Raw genomic sequence first — 21,077 nt, 5'->3', positions numbered from 1 at the left:
GAGCAACAAGAATAGGAGCACTCACTAACCTCTCCTTAATCAACTCAAAGGCCCTCAAACACTCCTCACTAAAATCGAATGGCCTATCTTTCTCTAAAAGCTGGGTCATCAGACGGGAGATTTTTGAGAAATCTTTTATAAATCGGCGATAGAATCCCGCATGACCTAAAAAACTACGAATAGACTTCACGGAAGTGGGTGGTGGAAGCTTGGAAATGGTGTCTACCTTAGCTCTATCTACCTCAATCCCCGCACTAGAAATCTTATGACCTAAAACAATACCCTCACGAACCATAAAGTGACATTTCTCCCAATTAAGCATAAGGTTCGTCTCTTCACATCTAGCAAGCACTCAATCTAAGTTACACAGACAATCATCAAAGGAATTCCCAAAGACAGAAAAATCATCCATAAAGACTTCCATGGAATCCTCGATTAACTCATGAAAAATGGCCACCATGCACCACTGAAATGTGGCTGTAGCGTTACATAATCCGAATGGCATGCGTCGGTATGCGAATGTACCAAAAGGACATGTAAATGTGGTCTTCTCCTGATCACCTGGGGCGATGGGGATCTGGAAATAACCAGAAAAGCCATCAAGAAAACAGTAGAACTGTTGTCATAACAAACGCTCAAGCATCTGATTGATGAATGGAAGCGGGAAGTGGTCCTTTCGTGTAGCCTCGTTAAGTTTGCGGTAGTCGATGCAAACTCGCCACCCTGTTACAGTCCGTGTCGGTATGAGCTCATTCTTTTCATTCGTGATAACTGTCATATCGCCCTTTTTAGGGACCACCTGGACTGGACTAACCCATGCGGAGTCGGAGATTGGAAAAATCAGACCAACATCGAGCAACTTAGTAACCTCCTTCTTGACAACCTCCTGCATGTTCGGATTAAGCCTCCTCTGTGGCTGAACCACAGGTTTAAACTCGTCCTCCATAAAGATTTTATGTGTGCAAAATGACGGGTTTATACCTTTGATATCCATAAGCTTCCATGCGATGGCATACTTATGAGATTTCAGAACAACCATCAACTTCTCCTCCGTCTCCAAACTCGAAGAGATGATGACGGGAAGTTGAGACTCCTCCCCTAAAAACGCATACTCGAGGTGAGATGGTAAATCTTTTAGCTCTAAAGATGGGAGGTTCTCAACAGATGGTTTTTCGATCGGAAACTCTCGCTCTTCAACCGCAAGGACATTAGAAAAGATTTGGGAACTCATGATCGGCTCGTGTCATCCTGTCTCAAGTAACTGCTGCTCCTCTTTCTCCTGCAACTCAAAATCAAATTATGTCATCTCGAATGACTGATTTTCCACATCGATGATATGGGTGTCGGACGTGTCTCTCTGGCAAACCTTCGTAAGATAGCCGCCTACATGCATCATGAAACTATCGATGAAATAGAGAGTGTCATCATGCTGCTGAGTATGCCTCATGGATTTCTGCACATCGAATGTGACCATGTCATCATGAACTCGAAGAGTCAATTTGCCATCAACAACATCGATGAGAGCGCGTGCGGTGGCTAAGAAAGGACGACCGAGGATGAGCGGGACATTCGAGTCCTCATCCATATCGAGGATGACAAAGTCGACCGGAAAAATGAATTTGTCCACCTGCACCAACATGTTCTCCACAATGCCCCTTGGGAACTTCACGGATCGGTCTGCCAGCTGGATACTCATTCGGGTGGGAAGCAGCTCTCCCACGTTAAGTTTGGCAAACACAGAATAGGGCATGAGGTTAATGCTTGCACCGAGGTCGGCCAAAGCATTGCTAACATGAAGATTACCAATCAAGCAAGGAATGGTAAAGCTGTCTGGATCTGTTATCTTCCTAGGAAGCTTGTTATGTACGGCGGCAGAACACTCCTCACTAAGAGTAACAGTTGAAAGCTCATCAAGTTTCTTTTTATTAGTGAGCAAATCTTTAAGAAACTTGGCATGTTTTGGCATATTCGCGAGAGCTTCAATAAACGGAATGTTCACATGGAGCTTCTTAAGCATGTCAAGAAACCTACAGTACTGCTCCGAATCATTCTTCTTCACTAGACGACCGGGATATGGAGGTTTTGGCTTATAGACGCGCACCGGTTCCTGCTCAACCTGCTTCTCCTTCTCAGCTAACGCATCGCCTGACCGTGAGGTACTTGCTGGGCCTCGCCTCTGGTTCACCTTGTTAGGCGGTGTTTCTAACTCCAACTCCTCGTCAACTTCCTCCTCACTTGGTGTATCTCTAACGACACCTCTCCCACTTCGGGTAGTCACTGCCTTGGCCTGAGCATTTTGAAATGGTTTAGAATAGGTGGGACCGGGATTAGGGACAGTGTTACTTGGAAGACTCCCCGATGGTCGTTGATCAATCTTTGCGGACAATTCACCAAACTTGGCCTCGAGATTCTGAAATGCGACCTGTTGTCCCTTCATATACGTCTCATGCTGCAAAAGAGGGGATTTGGTGTTGGCATCATTTTGTAAGAGCTGATTTAACAATTGAGATTGGTTAACCAACATCTCCTCGATCTTGGAAGTACTATTTGGTATAGGAGCAGGTTCGGGGGCGGGTTCTTGGAACAGATTTTGGCGTTGTTGATAACCGGTGTTACCTGCCCGTCAATTAGAGTTAGAATTATTGTTTCGCCACCCTGAATTTAAGGTACGATTTTGATTAGCAAGAAAATCTACCTCCTCCTGAGAATCAACGGGACAATTGGCTGTCTCGTGATTTCCACGACATATCTCGCACCTACGAGCTTGCAACTTAAGCTCTTTAACTTCCCTCTTCAGTGCCCCCACATCTGCCGACACACTCGTATTCTGATCAACATGATGCACTCCACGTGATGATGAGATGGTTGCGGCCTTGGAAGCCGACATGGACCTTCTACTCGGTGTATGTTGGTCCCCTAATGCAATGCTCTCGAACATCTCTTCAGCCTCTTCTATGGTGAGTTTATCAAGCATGTTTCCTCCGGCGGCGGTATTGAATCGCTGTTGGGTTTCGGGAGTAAGACCGTTATAGAATTTTTCAACCACAGCCCAATCGTTTAGGCCATGCAGAGGGCAACGACTTATAAGAGTTTGGAAATGCTCCCACGCGGAATAATAGGACTCATCGTAGTCCATATGAAAAGAACGGATTTGCTCGCGTAGACGCCCGGCCTTTGATGGAGGGAAATACTTCCTAAGGAACTTGGATTGCAAGTCTGGCGATTGAAGCATTTGGAAGAGAGTCAAACCATGTAGCAGCACGACCAGAAAGTGAGAATGGGAATAACTTAAGATGAATGACGTCAGACGAGATATTATTAATATTATAAGTTTCGCAGATCCGCACGAATCGGGACAGGTGTCCCGGAGCATCTTCGTCATCCAAGCCGTGGAACTGAGCAGAATTGGTGATGGATTTCATGACGTGAGATGGAATTTGCCAGTTTTGATTATTAGTCAGAGCAGGTCGGACAATTGCGGATCGGGCTCCCATGATGCCATCGCTGGCTCTAGCATGAACGGTTTGTCTCGGCGGTGGAACGGCGTCGCCCATATCTATTCTAGGAGTAGAGACGTTAACCTGGATGTCGGTTGAATCGCTCTCGCTATCTGTAGTCTCCTTAAGTCGCTCTTGAAACTCTCTCTCAAGCTCTTTTGATGCAATGAATAAAGGTGGGCCTTGAGAACGGGTATTATGCATAAACTAAAATAAAAAAATAATTTAGAATTTTTTTTTGTTTTTAAATTAACTAAAACTAAAGGCAAAAACAGCAAGTAAAAGCACCTAAAGAAAAAAAAAATAACAACTAAAAAGCAAATAAACAATTAAACAGATCAGATAATCACGTATTCTTGTGGGCGGTAGGAAAACAGGGGCAACAAACCAAATTTGTATGAAATCGGTTGCTTGTGTGGCACTGTGGCTGGTATTATTCAGACTGTTGATTTGGTTAACAAAGTGGATACGTTTTATGACAAGCAGTGTTGTAAAACCCGGCCTAGGCGCTCCTCGGTACTTCACTGCACCGCTTTTATTCTCCAAGGTCAAAAAACTCGAAATCGGCACTAGGCGGTCCAACTCGGTCCTAGGCGGGCTAACTCGGACTTAGGCGGCTCTACTCTGGCTAGGCGGTCCAACTCGATCTTAACAAAATGTTGACTTTTATTAAAAAAACTCAATTTCTCCAAGAGCTTACCACTGCTTTTTTTTCCTTTTCACACTAAAAAGCGACCTAATTTATGTTTTAAACTTGCAACCACCATTGTTATCATTCGATTCAAAGTTCTAAACTCGCAAACATCTTATATAAGTATGATTTAGGTACATCTTTAATCAACTGAGACATGTTCATGAACTAATATGTATGTGTTATTGATTGTTTTTGTAATTTTCATTTGTATTTTGTAAAATATTTAATAAACTTTTCATATTTGACATATATATAATATCCGAAAAATGAATTTCTTTATAAAATACCATGTCCGAGTACTCCCTGAGTACATCCCGCTTAGACCGAGTACTCACAACTCCCTAGTCGGCCGCCCTGAGAGCGCCTAGCGACTTTTGCAACCTTGATGACAAGCGCGTGATGACACTAAGTTTTTCCACCTCAATAGTTAGACCATCCTCTATGGTGGGGGGCTTCGAAGCCCCTCCACCGTGCCACGTCAGCGCCACGTAATCACCGGGGGCATCGAAGCCTCATCCAATAATGTCCCGCTATGGTAAGGGCGCCCATTATATATATACATATGTATGTATGTGTGTGTGAGAGATAGAGAAAGGACCCACCAAAAACCCCTCTTCCGCGCCCAGTATTGCAACCACCTTCAACACCAGCGCCCCACCACCAAGAGACGCCCCTTGATGATGTTGAGCGCCCAATGGCACCGACCAACTCAGCCAACCCCGCCCCATAATTGGTGGTGTTAGGACGTGAAAGTGGGATACGTGAAGACGATTATTTCATTTATTATTAAATAACAAATCATTATCTTCACTTCAACCCCACAATCATGTTTCATATTTACTTGTTCACAATACATCCAATTTTATTTTTGTGAAATGTGAAAGCTCCTCTCCTTGCATCGTCCCCTACGTGTGAGAAACGAGTATAATTATTAAATAACTAGTTTTTATCCCCCGTATTACAGGGTTGGTTTATATTGTTTGTTCTAATATTTATTTATTTTTTGAATTTTTATTTTTTTATTGTATCAAAGTTAATAATATACTTATGGTTTGATGATAAATTGTTTCACAAATAAATGAGATGTTATAACCCGGTTTAAAAGCTATATGGTTTTGATAAGACCCAAGACACGTTTATTTTTTTCTACTATAAAATTGGTTTTTTTAATTATAAATAATATTTATGAAAATTAATAATATACGTATGGTTGATGAGACCCAAGACCCGTTTATTTTTTTTTACTATAAAATTGGTTTTTTTAATTTAAATAATATATATATATCTTTTTAAAATAAATAAGATATTAATTTTTAGTATATCCTATTTTATAGGATTTTTACATCAATAATTTGGTGAGAATAATTTTTTATTTAATGAGATGTTATAACCCGTTTAAGGAATATATGAGTTTGGTAAGATCCATACCCATGAATTCAGGTCAAATGCATGAGAAGCCTCAATTTAAAAATCAAGCAAATCTGGTGACTCCAAAAAAAGGGGAAACGATCATATCGCGACAGCTAGAAATTTTGGATCTTCGTTTATATATATTACAGATAGATAGATAATAATAATAATAATAATAATAATAATAATAATAAATGTGGAGGAAAACATATAGAAATAGTAAAATTATTAGTGTGTATAATGTAACCCTTGAACGCACTCCTTCCTCTTCCGTCAAACAAACCCTATCTATCATCTGTCTGTCTTTGTCTTCGTCATTCAATCAATCAATTACAATGCTCCTCATATAACCATAACCACAAACAATAATCAATTTAAATATATTGATGATCTGACGTTACACTTTAACCCTAATTATTTAATTATTTCATCCACACCACAGAGACACCATGGCAGGGTCAGTAGAGGATGATGATTCATGGGAAGTAGCCGACTTAGACGCCACCATGACCAGGCTTATGCTCTCTTCCTCTAAACGACAATCCAACAGCTCATCACCCAATCTAATCATCACTTCTCCTAATTCCAATTCCAATGAATTCATTTCACCCCCGTCCAGGTCATCTTCCGGTGGTGCCTTGGAGGATATGCTCAATTCCGTTGACCAGTTCCTTCGTGAAGCCTTACAAAACCCTAGGGAACGTCTTTCAGGTCTCTTTTTAATTTCTTTCTATTTATTATTATTATTATTATGACTTTGTTGCTTTTCAAACCCTAATTTCCATTTACATGTTTAATATTCTAATTGCTACTAATTTAGCTACGATATATTAGTTATTTTTGCCATGGGCTCTGTCTTAATGAGCAATTGTTACATTTTAGAAATATAGTTGTCAAAGGCACAAAAAGTGAAATTAGCTTAAAAGGTGAGAGCCTGGGATAAGAACATACAGTTTTTTGAGGAATTTAGCCTTGTTTAGGGATTGTGTAGGATGGTTACATGCCATTCTTGCCTGGAATTTGTAGAATTTAGTCTGAATTTTCATCATTTGGCTGAAATCTCGCTCAAAGGTCACCGAACCAACTAACTAGATGGCAGCAAAGCACTTTCTCTGCGCCTCGCCTTGCCCGAGGGCGTAGGTCTGCGCCTAAAGGGCTTTTGCCAGTATAGTTTACAAGGACTAAGAATTAAACATTGGACAACTTTGTGTTAGTAGGAACAAAACTCTATGATTAATTACCTTTTATTTTCCATCATCATCATCATCATGTCTTTTTATATTGAAAAATGCAACTATGGATTCTTATAACTACAGTATTGACTCAGTGTAAGTGCATAGAGAGGTTTCTTTAGGATCTCATTGTAGGTGTGTAAAATCCTCACCTTCGGGCAAAAAGACGCGTCTCATGTAGTTTTGGGTTAAAAGTTTGGTCAACAGGGTGAAAGTTTTACTATTTTTTTAATGGTTTTTTTGTCTTTTTATCATATTCTAAGTAAAAAACATTTATTTCCTATGTCACGTTCAGTGTTAAGGATGGAGCAAGATGTAGAGAAGTTTATTAAAGACCCCACACGACAACAAATGGAGTTTCAACAACTACCTACTTCTTATCTACGGTTAGCAGCACACCGTGTGGCTCAACACTACTTTCTTCAATCTACAGTTTTACTTGATAACAACCTTGCGGAAGGTTCTAGTTCCAGAATCATCATCTACAAAACTTCTGAATGCCGTCTTCCCTCCATACGTCTAGCTGACATTCCTGTAAAACTACCGAACGATGACTCAACCAACAATGTTGTCAAGGTTGCAATCAAACAAAGGCCAAATAAGAAATCACAAACTGCTGGATCAAATTCAAGTTCACAAAGGAGCAATAGTTTGAAAAGTGTTGAGGAGAGAAAAGAAGAGTATAACCGCGCACGTGCAAGGATATTTTGTTCTAGCAGTTTCAATACTGGTGGTAAGCAAGAGAGTGATTCGAGAATCCAAGATGGGTCCCGCCATGGGTCTATAGGGACAGTAAAGGCAGAAGAAGTTTCTTCTTCATCAGTTGCTGATGTGGCTCCCACAAGTAGAGTTAGAATAGAGGAGCCGATTAGTAGGTCTAGGAATAATGGTAAAGTAGCAATATTTCGGGACCATGAAGTTGAGCGAAAGGATCCTGATTATGATAGGAGCTATGAAAGGTGCGTTTTTTTCTCTTGTGTGTTTACACATCGGACATTGAACTGTTAAAATGGTTGGGTTGGAAATGGGTTTGGGTCAAGTTGGGTAAATTTGGTACGGGTTGGATTGAGTTGGTCAAAACTACCAACATTTTTTCATAATACATTTAGTGTGACTCGTTTGATCCATTGACCATTTGACTCGTTAGAGATGAAACATTACAGAGATCAACTCAGTGTCATGTCTAATTGTTTCAGCCATTCTTGTTTATTGCCTTTTCTTATATTGTAAACGTTACTTTTTATGAAGAAAGTTAAGAAACATGAGTTGTTTATTGATGGTGACCGCATTTAAAGCCTGTTTCCTTTTTAAGTTTATATATTTGACTATTTATACATTTATCAACGATTTTCAAAAGTTGTAAATACTTGTAGTCTTTGTAGATCTTTACCAAGTAGTGTGATTTGGCAACAACTTTGATACGTGAAAAACTATATTTGTCTTTGATTAAGTTCAATGCTTACTTTTCTTTGTACTGATATATAACAATATTTCTTCAATATCATAGCAACTAGTGGACTTCATTTGTTAACCATTATTAAATTCTAAAGGTGACAATTTTGACCTGTTTACATATCAATAGTTAGATTTGACGAGTAAATTCGAAAAATTGTTAACCAAAAAACAAGCCATGTGGGTTGAAAGTCGCTCAATGTGAATTTTTAATTCCTATGTAAAACCTTGTAAATCATTTTATTGAAGATCCACATTAGCACTAAAATAATGCAATCTCTTTTTTTAAAACCATATTTGACATAATCTTTTTATATAAAAGCTAATTGCTTTAGACACAAGCGTTTTACCTAATAATCCATTTTCTCACTTCTTCTAAATATGGATCTGTAATAAATTGTGTTTTTTAGATATGCACAAAGATTCGATCCAGGTTTTGGGTTTAATGGTGGCTCATACCCAATCCAACCTATGTACGCGCCGGTCTTAACCTACAACACTGAATTTCCACAACTCGGTTCAGCTCACACTCACCGGGCCTCACCTATCTCTACTGAACAACACCAACCACACTCACTGACTCCACATTTACCTGGACCATGGGTTGCACCGTCCTCACCCGCAAGCATTGGTTACAGACCTCCAGAGTCAATGGTCCTGCCATTTAACCCCAATCATGGCTCTACACTATACATGCAGTACCCTTCTCAGCATTCTGGAGTAACATTTATTCATCCTCATGAACAGGTTCAACAACATTTGGCCCAGGTAAATTTGATTTTATATTTTTTATATTGTTTATTGTTTAGTTTTATTGATTAAATAGTAGAAACATCTGGTTATTGCATATAGATGATTATAGAACTTGGCATCTGATTATTGCAAGTAGAAGTTGTATTGAGCTAATGACGAGTATTTGCTGTTTGGAAAAAAAGTGATCATAGTTTATAATTATTGCTACTTGATTATATTACTATAAGTATTATGATTACTTGTTAGTACAATTTGTTACCCACTTTTTTGTTTTTAATAACTTCTATTTGTTTACGCTGAATTAGTTATACTATAACTACAATTTGTGTTCGTTTACGTTTTTTTATAGTCGTCCATTTATGTTCAGTTTGAGTATCACAATTTTAAAATCCTTTGTTTATATCTTTGTTTACGTTTAAAATCTTAGATGTAATAACGACAAATTTTAGAATTTAAGTCGGATATTTATGTTCTTTTCTAGTCGTGAAATTTGATCATCACAATTTGTGTCTGTTTATGTTCGCAAGCATTTGTTTAGAATGTTAACAAGCTAACATAAACAGATATGAACAAGAAAATCTGTCCGTTTAAGTGTTCATGCTCGTTGATTTGTATGTAAAGTTAACAAAGTTCGTGTTCATTTTCCTACCTAATCAAAGCCACCCTTAAATCATATTATGTTTATCATTTACATAAAAGGTATAAATTTTATGAAATTGTACATTATGACAATCTTTTGTAACAAATAATTTGTAAGAAAGTTTATTTACAGTAGAATAATAAATATATTGTTTGTATTAATGACCATTTTTTAACATGCTTTGCAGTCTCAGCAGCAGCAATCTGATTCAGGTTTTGGTCTAGCCCGCCCCCGATGAGGTGCAGACCGGTGACCCATGCTTATGTGGCTCAACTGATGGACATCTGATATTAGTAACATGTTTTGAATCCATTTCATCAACTTAATATGTGAATGTACACTTGTTTCACAAGTGGAGGTAGTTATTTTCATCTTCTTTTGCTCTACATGTTTATTTTATGACCGCCGTTGTGCTTGTTTTTTTGTTTAATGGTGTGAATCCTCCATATGACACGAAAACACAACACATCTAATCGGAATTCATGGGTTTTATGTTTAGCGTGAATGGGTTAGGCCAATTTTGGTGTTTAGTTAAATGGCTTGGTCTCAAGTCAAAACTTCACGTGGTTCAGTGGCTGGCTACTTTTATTTTAATAATTTGTTGAACATGTTTACAGTTTGATGATCTGTAACTTGATCATCATTCGATTCGTTTAGGTTAACTGGTTACGGTAGTTTTGTTCTAGTTACATGGTTTTGACTCTGTTCGAATTGCGGTTGCTACCTGAACAATACGTGCTACTTGGTAGGCATGTACAAAATGATCTTTATCGCTAGCGTGTACAAAATGATCTTTATCGCTAACTGGTTCCACGTTAGAAACACTAGAACTTTTAGGAACTATGTAGGTTAAAAACCGGCCAGGTTAGGAGCAAGTACCAAAGCTAGTTTTTATACAAAAAAAGGTTTATGCAAAATCTAAAATAAGCAAAATAAAGTTAAATCTTTTTTAAGCAACTTCCAACACAGAAAGTGCAATGCATTAAAGAAAAAACATTGAAATCGCGAATACTTTAATTTTTAGTTGTGTGGTCGCTGTCGTTTGATGCTTAATCATTGTTTGATAGTGATTGTGAGAACTTGAACTCTGGTGTAGTTCTTAATCGAAAGCAAATTCATTAGTTAGTCAATGTGATACCTCCTCCTTTATGACCTCATTCCATGTGATCCCTCCTTTATGCGTGCTTCTCCGGTATTTTCGCCTTCAAGCGAAAATATGTTGCATTTGTTCAGTTGCGTTCAATTGGTTTTCCAAACAAATGAACATTTCTATTGACCAAGGAGTGAGCCTTGTACTTCTTAGAGAGATAATTTTGCCATTAACAAAAATAAGGGATTCCGAAGATACCTTATAAGCTTGGAAGTTTAGTATTAGTAGATCATTGGCCATAGCAGATTGAATAAGGAACATGTATTCTTTTCGTTTCACCAAGTCGAAATTTTAAAGTTCTTAACATCTTGTTTAGCAAAAGCAGATAATAAAAATCATTCCAATATACCCCCACCCCGAGCTCACTGCTAAGAGTGCTACCATGAGTCACATGTACTATTTTCATTTTTCTTAAAAGTATCTTGAATTTCTACTGCTACGACTACTGTTGCTTGATGCCGGTGACATTGACTCATGCTGCCATGCATCAGCATTGTATTTTGATAGGTGTTTAAACGTCAAACATATTTGTTAAAGTTTGTTGCATAATTCATGTCTTCATCTAAAAAACAAAAATCGTAAGTTATTCTTTCAAGTAAAGTTTCAACTCTGGCAACATTTAGGCATGAGTTCAATGCCACAACATAAGTATATGATACATATCTTTAAAATATGTTATACATTTTCTCGTTAATATGTAGTATCATTACTAAAGAACTCGCAGAATTATAATTTCTTAGTAAGTAAAAATTTTGAACACCCCGCATACATCACTTAATCCTTTGATATGTATCCAACTCTCTATCAGTAATCAAATTTTGATTCACAAGATATCATGAAACATATGTAAACTTTTTTTTTTCCATAAAGCTTTTTCAAACATCTTACAAGATCATATTCCATCTCGTAGGGACGTCTTAATTCGAACACAAGCAAACAATGACTCTTTACAAAAATTGATATATCTATTATACCTCTTTTACTTTTACTAAAAATATGGTGTAACATTTTCTAAAACTTTCTTAACATTATCAAGTACTCTAAGTCCGTCTTGCATAACCAAGTTAACGACGTGTAAAACATTGATTACGAAAATAACAAAAGCTGTCATAAAGTGGTTCTTGTAGATGTTGGAGTTAATTCCCGAACCGAGTTATGGGTCGGGAAGGTGGGGCCGGGTCGAGCCAATGGATCGATCTCATTAATTATTTAATTATTGCAATTAAAGATAATTATCTATTTTATTTATTAGATAGAGATGGAATTTTATTTAATAGATAAATAGGAGTTTGTGTTTTACTCTAATTGTAATCGAGCCTCTATATAACCCCAAAGAATTCATGTAAGGGTTAAGAGAGACTTGATCAAGTTTTGAGTTATTTTCGTGTTTAATTCGATCCGGGCCTTTAATTGGCATCAGAGCAAGAATTGAATAACCCCAAGATCGCAGGAGGAGCAGGCCAAGAATAATGGGGTTTGTGTTCGAGCGGCGAGACTAGGGGTGCGGTGTTGCTGATCGAACAGAAGGAAGCGTTCGGTTCAAATTCAACTGAACAAGATAAGCAGGAGGGTGATTCAAAGGGACCGAGTATACCTCTTGTTAAATGTGTTCAGAAAGTTCAAGAACCCAAGCCGTTGCCGCCGCTGATCTTCGCTGTCGTCACCGGGGTTCTCGTCACGTGTTCTGCTTGGCGACTAAACAAGAAACTGGTTTAGTCGCTGCTACTGAACAAAGAGAACGTGAACAAGGAAGGTGACTATTGGATGATTGAATAAGGAGCAAGAACAAGGAACGAGTTCTGGTTTGTATTATTTTTGGAATTGTTTTGCAATTAAAGAAGAAAAGGAGATTTCTTTTGTGATTGGTTGTTGATGACACAAAAGTCAAAGGAGTAAAAGGACTGGAAAAAGCTGATTTGCACATACAGGAGCAAGGGAGTTTGACACCGTTAAGTGTTTACCAACGGAAGAGAAAAAAGGGTCAATGGCAAATGCTGAAGAAAGACCGATAATCCCACCCAAAGCGAACGGGGGGATATCAGTGCAGGTTACAAAGCTGAACAGAACAAATTACATCATATGGGCGATTGTGGTGGAAGCGATTTTGGACGATTAAGGATTATGGGAAGTCGTTCAACCGGAAGAGGGCGCGGCTATTGATGCGAAGAAGAATAAAACGGCAAGGTCGTTTTTGTTCCAAGTTATGGAAGGTAATATTCTTCTTCAGGTTGCTCAATACAAGAATGCTCGAGAAATATGGGCGGCTTTGAAAGTACAGTTTGTTGGGGCCGAGCGGGTCCAAAAGGCTCGACTCCTAACGTTGAAAAGTGAATTTGAGAAACTCAAGATGGCGGAAGACGAGACTGTTGATCAGTTTGCGGGAAAAATAACCGGTATGGTTTCAAAGGCAACAGGTCTTGGTCACGTATTCGAGCAAGATGTTTTGGTGAAAAAGTTACTCGACGCGGTTCCAGACAAATACTTCAATCCAGTAGCTTCAATCGAGCAAACGGTTGATCTCGATAGTATGAGGTTTGAAGATGCTGTAGGAAGACTTAAGGCGTTTGAGGAACGTTTACGAGGAAGAAAGCGTGCTTCTGAGTCTCAAAGTCAGTTACTTTTCAATCGATCAGAAGGTGGTTACAAAGGCAAATCGTATGATCAATCCGGTAACCGAGGTAGAGGTGGGTCAAGTTCATGGGAACGTGGAAGAGGCGGGGATACCGGAGGACAAGGATCATACCAAACCGAAGGACGGGTAAGAGAAAGGAAAGACCGCTCCCAGATTAAATGTTTTCGGTGTGACGAGATGGGACACTTTGCGTCCTCGTGTCCGGAACGAAGACGAGAAAATCAGGAAGCAAATCTCACTCAAACGAATGAACCAGCCGATCGTGATCTGGCAGGTTATTTAAATCTTCATGAGATGGTTTACTTAAACGAAGAACGAGTTAACCCGAAAAGGCTAGAAGCCGAGAAAGTGGAAAAGGACACTTGGTATCTCGACAACGGAGCGTCGAACCACATGACAGGTAATCAGTCGTATTTTTCCGAACTCAACAAAAATATAACGGGTAAGGTAAAATTTGGGGATGGGTCGTGTGTTGATATATGCGGTAAAGGAAAGATTTTGTTAAAATCGAAAACCGGAGGTGATCGGGTTTTATCCGATGTTTATTTTATACCAAGTTTGAAAGATAATATAATAAGTCTCGGTCAAGCAACGGAGAACGGGTGTAATGTTCATATGAAGGAAGATTATTTGCTCTTGTACGATGACGAGGGTAAACTTATGATGAAGGCGTTTCGAACGAGAAGCCGGTGATTAAATTAATCGTGGGAGTTCCGGGTTATGTTAAGAAATCCACGCCGATTCAAATTAAGTTAAACGATTTGGGAACAAAAGAGGATCAAGGAAAACTGTTGTTCGCTCGATTAAATGACAAGAATCGCAACCAAAGGAGCGGTTATGCGAGTTCATGCGGCCGAGGGAATGGTCGGGGACAAGGTCATAAAAGAGGTCGAGTTCGGGAGAGCCGAAAGAACAAAGTCATGGATCAAGAGAAGTTCCAAGAAGTGAAGACCAAGATGATGAGGACCAATATGGTTGTGAAAGCCGAGAAGGTCAAGATCGTGGGTCAACTTAAACAGAACAAAAGAGACATGTTCGAGGTTAAAGGTCCGCCTATTCCGGTTCGGAAATTAAGGGGGTGATTGTTGGAGTTAATTCCCGAACCGAGTTATGGGTCGGGAAGGTGGGGCCGGTTCGAGCCAATAGATCGATCTCATTAATTATTTAATTATTGCAATTAGAGATAATTATCTATTTTATTTATTAGATAGAGATGGAATTTTATTTAATAGATAAATAGGAGTTTGTGTTTTACTCTAATTGTAATCGAGCCTCTATATAACCCCAAAGAATTCATGTAAGGGTTAAGAGAGACTTGATCAAGTTTTGAGTTATTTTCTTGATTAATAAAATTGGTGAGTTGTGCCAAATATATTCTCGTATTTAATTCGATCCGGGCCTTTAGTAGAAACTGATTACATTATCGGGTCTGGTTTGGTATTGGAACCAGTTTTTTAAACATGTCTATTACTAGGAGTAGGAGCATCAACTCCATGTTGGATTACTTAAATATATTCCTAATAATGTTAATTAATAGTTATTTGTGTTCAACGATAATATTTTAAACATTACTATTTTACGAATGAATCTGATATGGTCAAATTTCATTTAATGTATTTGACAAATTAAAAGTACAAACAAAAAGGCCTGCATTTTTTTTTATAAATATTTCATAACAAAAACATCCACGACGGCTGATATAATTCACTGCTAGAAACAATATTCGGCTACATATGTACACAATTGAAAATGTCAATAGTAATATATATATATTGACCAATTCATGTCTCTCATCGTGACTCCCAATTATCTACCCGACTTCAATTTAACAATTAAAATACTAAGGCTACAAACTATAAAAGGGGTTCTATGCATACTATTTACACATCCAAATCTCTCATTCATTCTACTACTAAACATTTCTTGTTCAACTGATCAAGTGATAAATATGGCCAAGTTTTGGCCATGCTTACTTATTGCCTTTGCGATAGGCGTGTTAGCTACTCATGTCAAGGCTGATCATGACGATCACTATGTTTATGCATCACCACCTCCGCCAGCATATGCTTACAAGCCACCACAACCATCGTGGGTGGATATAAAGCCTCGTTACTATTACAGTTCGCCTCCACCACCACAACAATCACCTCCACCATATTACTACAATTCACCACCACCTCCATACATTTATAGATCACCACCACCACTGTATCCGTCACCACCTCCTCCTTATAGGTACAAATCACCACCGCCACCATCTCCATCACCTCCTCCTCCATACATTTACAAGTCACCACCACCACCATCTCCATCACCGCCTCCTCCATACGCGTACAAGTCCCCACCACCTCCTTCACCCTCACCACCACCTCCTTATGTGTATAAATCTCCACCACCACCTTCTCCCTCGCCACCTCCTCCTTATGTTTACAAGTCTCCACCTCCTCCGTCTCCATCACCACCTCCTCCGTACGTGTACAAGTCCCCACCGCCACCCTCTCCATCACCTCCTCCCCCTTATGTTTACAAGTCTCCACCTCCTCCGTCTCCATCACCACCTCCTCCATACGTGTACAAGTCCCCACCTTCACCATCACCATCACCTCCTCCCCCATATGTATACAAGTCCCCACCTCCACCGTCACCATCACCTCCTCCTCCATACGTGTACAAGTCCCCACCACCACCTTCTCCCTCACCTCCTCCCCCTTATGTTTACAAGTCTCCACCACCTCCTTCACCCTCACCGCCTCCTCCTTATGTGTATAAATCTCCTCCACCACCTTCTCCCTCGCCACCTCCTCCTTATGTTTACAAGTCCCCACCACCACCCTCTCCATCACCTCCTCCTCCATACGTGTACAAGTCCCCACCATCACCATCACCATCACCATCACCATCACCATCACCATCACCTCCTCCTCCATACGTGTATAAGTCCCCACCACCTCCTTCTCCTTCACCTCCCCCGCCTTATATTTATAAATCTCCACCTCCACCATCTCCATCACCACCCCCTCCGTACGTGTCCAAGTCCCCACCACCACCTTCTCCTTCACCCCCTCCCCCGTATATTTACAAGTCTCCACCTCCCCCATCTCCATCACCACCTCCTCCGTACGTGTACAAGTCTCCACCACCACCTTCTCCGTCACCTCCTCCCCCGTATATTTACAAGTCTCCACCTCCCCCGTCTCCATCACCACCTCCTCCACATGTGTATAAATCCCCACCTCCACCATCACCATCCCCGCCACCACCATATGTTTACAAATCTCCACCGCCGCCTTCACCATCACCTCCCCCTCCATATGTCTATAAATCCCCACCTCCGCCATCACCTTCACCACCACCACCATATGTTTACAAATCTCCACCACCGCCGTCACCATCACCACCTCCTCCATATGTCTATAAATCCCCACCTCCACCTTCTCCTTCACCTCCTCCACCTTATATATACAAGTCTCCACCTCCTCCATCACCATCACCACCCCCACCGTATATTTATAAATCACCACCTCCACCATCTCCGTCCCCACCTCCATACTACTACAAATCACCACCTCCACCGTACTACGTCTAAGTGAGATGCCAAGTATAGAATCAAGTTAACCGATTAACTTAATTTTATATGTTAAAATCTTTATTTATTGCTCATCAAGTAACCATGTTATTTTGTATGTTAAAAGAAGCCTCAGCTTATAACTACATTCTGAGTTGTAATTACTGGTTGGCATATGCCCTAAATTTATTTCATTGTGTTATATATATGTGATTCCTATTAAATTTCAGATCTTTTGTTACATTGCCTTAATTTAATTTTGATTTCTATTCTTCCTCATTTTTCAAATTCCAATCTATTTCTGTTGATCCAATATGATTGTTCTATTTTTATGTTTATCTTTGACACATAAATTAAGATGACCTAATCTAAGAGACAACTATAAAAAATAGTTGGCTGAAAATGCTTGAATGGAAATATGATCTCAGAATATTTGGGGCATGTGAGTGCCAAAAGTGGTTTCCACGACCACTTGTGTGTTCAAAATGTACAAGTTTGACATAAACATAAGTTTCTAGCTCTATAAATGATACTATGTCAAAGTTGTTTGGGTAAAGCAAAAAGAGAAAATATAAAGTAATGTAGTTTGGTATTTGATCATTTATTTACATGCATGTTTTTAGTACAAAAGTATTATTTGATGTTTTTTCTTCAAAAGATTTGAAAATGTCATGTCCTACGAAGATATTTGTGTTTTAAATTGTGAAAAACATGATTTGTATTTTGGATAATATAATATATCTTGATGAGACTTTGTGTATTATGGCCCTTAACTATGAATTAGTAGATTGTCAATTGTCGTCAAGTATGTTTATTACCACCTAAATGACTAATTTAGCCTAAAATAACCAATTAACACATGCCATTTGGCAAGGTAAATTAAGTCAAAATTAGTTGTGCGGTGTGTGTGTGTGTTTGGGGGGGGGGGGGGGGGGGGATGAATCCCTATACTAAATACATACACATGCAACTAAAGTGAAACTAATTATCTGTAGAAAACTAATTACTTGTTACCCTCAAATAACAAGATCATTTATTATATGTAAAAATAATAACGATAAATTGACCAAGTTGTGATATTAGGTCGTTTGTGAGTCATATGATAGTATGATACGTTAATTTGATTATTTGAGTTCGTTTGACATTTACTATTTGATATTAATTAATTTAGGGTCTTTGTAATCACTTGACTACTCATGCATCAACTTTATATTAGTAGCATGATAACAATTGAAGGGGTCGTCGTTTATCACCTAATAACAGTTGAATATGTCTTAAAGTTATAATCTTATATATTACAATTTATTTGACTAGTTCGAGATTGGTTTAGCACAACTAGTGCGAAGCTTGGATAAATACGCATGGGAAATGGTGAACCCGGGCCGTAACCAACCTTTGCCCCTGAGTAATACTACGCTAGAATAATTAGTAACAACGAAGTAGAAGCAATTCAAATTAATCAAATCAAGCCGTTGAACTTTAGAACATGTATTTATATTTGAACAGACAAGAAATAGTTAATGGTCACAACAAATAGATTTATCGTTTATAGTATTATACCAATAGATGTTTACAACTCAAATGCGTATAGTTATAGGCTGCAGTTTCTTTTCGCAGATAAATAACATGATTGGGAATAAATAGAGATAGATAAATAGAAAATTGAAGGTAAGACCGGTGTTGAAAGAACTTGAAGTAGTTAATTGGTTAACTTGATCTCTCTCAGACGTAGTAGGGTGGAGGTGGTGATTTGTAGTAGTATGGTGGTGGGGATTTAGGTGGAGGAGGTGGCGATTTGTAAATATATGGCGGTGGTGGTGATGGTGAAGGCGGTGGTGGAGATTTGTAAACATATGGTGGTGGTGGTGGTGAAGGTTACGGAGGAGGTGGGGATTTATAGACATATGGAGGGGGAGGTGATGGGGAGGGCGGTGGGGGTAATTTGTAAATATAAGATGGGGGAGGTGACGGAGAAGGTGGTGGTGGAGACTTGTAAATGTATGGAGGTGGAGGTGATGGAGATGGTGGTGGGGGTGACTTATACACGTATGGAGGAGAAGGTGAAGGAGAGGGTGGTGGTGGGGACTTGTACACGTACGGAGGATGAGGTGATGGTGATGGGGGTGGTGGGGACTTATACACATACGGAGGAGGAGGTGAAGGAGAGGGTGGTGGTGGAGACTTATACACGTATGGAGGAGGAGGTGAAGGAGAAGGTGGTGGTGGGGACTTATATATGTACGGAGGTGGTGGTGAGGGAGAAGGTGGTGGTGGAGACTTGTAAATGTATGGAGGAGGAGGTGATGGAGATGGTGGTGGTGGGGACTTATATATGTACGGGGGAGGTGGTGAAGGAGAAGGTGGTGGTGGGGACTTATACACGTATGGAGGAGGAGGTGATGGTGACGGCGGTGGTGGAGACTTATACACGTATGGAGGAGGAGGTGAAGGAGAAGGTGGTGGTGGTGAGTTGTACACGTATGGAGGAGGAGGTGAAGGAGAGGGTGGTGGTGGGGACTTGTACACGTGTGGAGGAGGTGGTGATTTAGATGGTGGTGGTGGGGACTTATAAATATATGGTGGAGGTGGTGATTTAGATGGTGGTGGTGGGGACTTATATATATAAGGTGGAGGTGGTGATTTAGATGGTGGTGGTGGGGACTTATAAACATATGGTGGAGGCGGTGATTTAGATGGTGGTGGTGGTGACTTGTAAATATAAGATGGGGGAGATGATCTTAGTGGTGGAGGAGGTGAAGAGTAATGGTAAGGAGGAGGTGTTGATCTTGCTCGTGGCGGTGGGTGGTGATTTGTAAGCATATATTGGGGGAGGTGGAGATGCATAAACATAATGATCATCGTGATCAGCCGCAACATGTGTAGCTAACACGCATATTGCAAAGGCAAAGAGTAACCGTGGCCAATGCATGGCCATTTTTATCAAGTCAAGTCGGATCAAGATATGTTTTGAGTAGAGAGTGAGAGATTTGGATGTGTTGGTAGAAAGCATAGACCCTCTTATATAGATGATATTCCATCAACTTACACAGTATTAAATTGAGAATATGAAGTAGGATTGATAATTGGGACTTGGGAGTCACTAACATGTTTGATGAGAAACGATTTGGTCAATATTATTGACATTTTCAATTGCTGCCTATATTGAAATAATTTCATGATAAAGTACCACAAAACCCAAATTTATTTTAATTTGTGTCGGATCCTGTTGTACCATCGGGTTGAATCGTAACGTAACACCCTATTAGGCCATGTGTAGTGGACGTGGGTTGGGGGCGAAATGGGGCGAGGAAGGGCGCGAACACCCCCCCCCCCCCGGCGATTTTTGGCCGATTTGGGGCGGGGGCGAGTTCTTCTCGTCGCCTGGAAGAAGGGCGAATTGGAGGTGGTGGGGCCGGCATGTATGCATATGTATGTGTTATATATACATATATGTATATATATATATATATATATTATATTACTATTTGTAGCTCCTACACCATTACACCCCAAAAACAAATTCTCACCCCTTGCTGACTGGGCGCCACACGGCGCCAAACGCCCCAATTTGTAGCCCCTCCACTACGCATAGCCTTACAAACATAGTGACATACATATAACACTTGTGTTTTCACTTAAGAAAATACAAATGAACTTTTAATAAACTTAAGTGTAACTTATTGATAAATAGTCAATACAAACACTTTTCTTCCAATTTCATTGACGAAAACAATCTCTTTAGAAAAAAAAAAAAAGAAAAGAAAAAAGAGAAGCAACTCTACAAGATATAATCCACTCCTAAAAACAAGCTTCTATTCATCATCATTTTTTATATTTTATATTTTATAATAATAATAATAATAATAATAATAATAATATTCCACTCCTTTATCATGAAACCATTGCAACACTACGTAGCAACTGAAAATGTCAATGATATTGAGCAATTCATTTCTCATCGTGACTCCCAATTATCTAGTCTACTTCTAATTTTCCCCAATTAAATACTATGTAAGTTGATGAAATGTGAGCTATAAAAAGGGGTTGAAGGC

The 21,077-nt window shown here is 39.5% G+C and overlaps 2 protein-coding genes and 1 long non-coding RNA gene across 3 annotated transcripts; 2 read left to right on the top strand and 1 right to left on the bottom strand.

Moving 5' to 3' along the window:
* Nucleotides 1-6,052: 6,052 nt before the first annotated feature.
* On the top strand, nt 6,053-10,148 carry LOC143567157 (uncharacterized). Its single transcript, XM_077053637.1, has 4 exons — nt 6,053-6,312; nt 7,129-7,792; nt 8,696-9,053; nt 9,866-10,148. The coding sequence occupies exons 1-4, from the start codon at nt 6,108-6,110 to the stop codon at nt 9,914-9,916; spliced, it is 1,278 nt and encodes a 425-aa protein (XP_076909752.1). The 5' UTR covers nt 6,053-6,107; the 3' UTR covers nt 9,917-10,148.
* LOC143567158 (uncharacterized) lies at nt 8,297-8,718 on the bottom strand. Its single transcript, XR_013141364.1, has 2 exons — nt 8,625-8,718; nt 8,297-8,501 (listed from the first exon to the last, which is right to left on the bottom strand). It is a non-coding gene; the product is annotated as an uncharacterized LOC143567158 (long non-coding RNA).
* A 4,984-nt stretch (nt 10,149-15,132) lies between the features above and the next one.
* Nucleotides 15,133-17,066, top strand: LOC143567148 (uncharacterized). The gene has a single exon (XM_077053630.1). The coding sequence runs from the start codon at nt 15,244-15,246 to the stop codon at nt 17,044-17,046; it is 1,803 nt and encodes a 600-aa protein (XP_076909745.1). The 5' UTR covers nt 15,133-15,243; the 3' UTR covers nt 17,047-17,066.
* The last annotated feature ends 4,011 nt before the right edge of the window (nt 17,067-21,077 follow it).

Source organism: Bidens hawaiensis, unplaced genomic scaffold, assembly GCF_021521415.1.
Source record: "Bidens hawaiensis isolate Kalapana, Puna unplaced genomic scaffold, B.hawaiensis_p1.1 tig00023227_1, whole genome shotgun sequence".
NCBI lineage: Eukaryota > Viridiplantae > Streptophyta > Magnoliopsida > Asterales > Asteraceae > Bidens > Bidens hawaiensis.
This window is presented reverse-complemented; position numbering and strand designations above follow the sequence as displayed.

Excerpts from the sequence above, each read along its gene's own strand:
- LOC143567157 (XM_077053637.1), top strand. The coding sequence starts at position 6,108 with ATGACCAGGCTTATGCTCTCTTCCTCTAAACGACAATCCAACAGCTCA. Across the intron at positions 6,313-7,128 it reads CCCTAGGGAACGTCTTTCAG|TGTTAAGGATGGAGCAAGAT; the intron begins GTCTCTTTTTAA and ends TGTCACGTTCAG. Across the intron at positions 7,793-8,695 it reads TATGATAGGAGCTATGAAAG|ATATGCACAAAGATTCGATC; the intron begins GTGCGTTTTTTT and ends TGTGTTTTTTAG.
- LOC143567148 (XM_077053630.1), top strand. The coding sequence starts at position 15,244 with ATGTCTCTCATCGTGACTCCCAATTATCTACCCGACTTCAATTTAACA.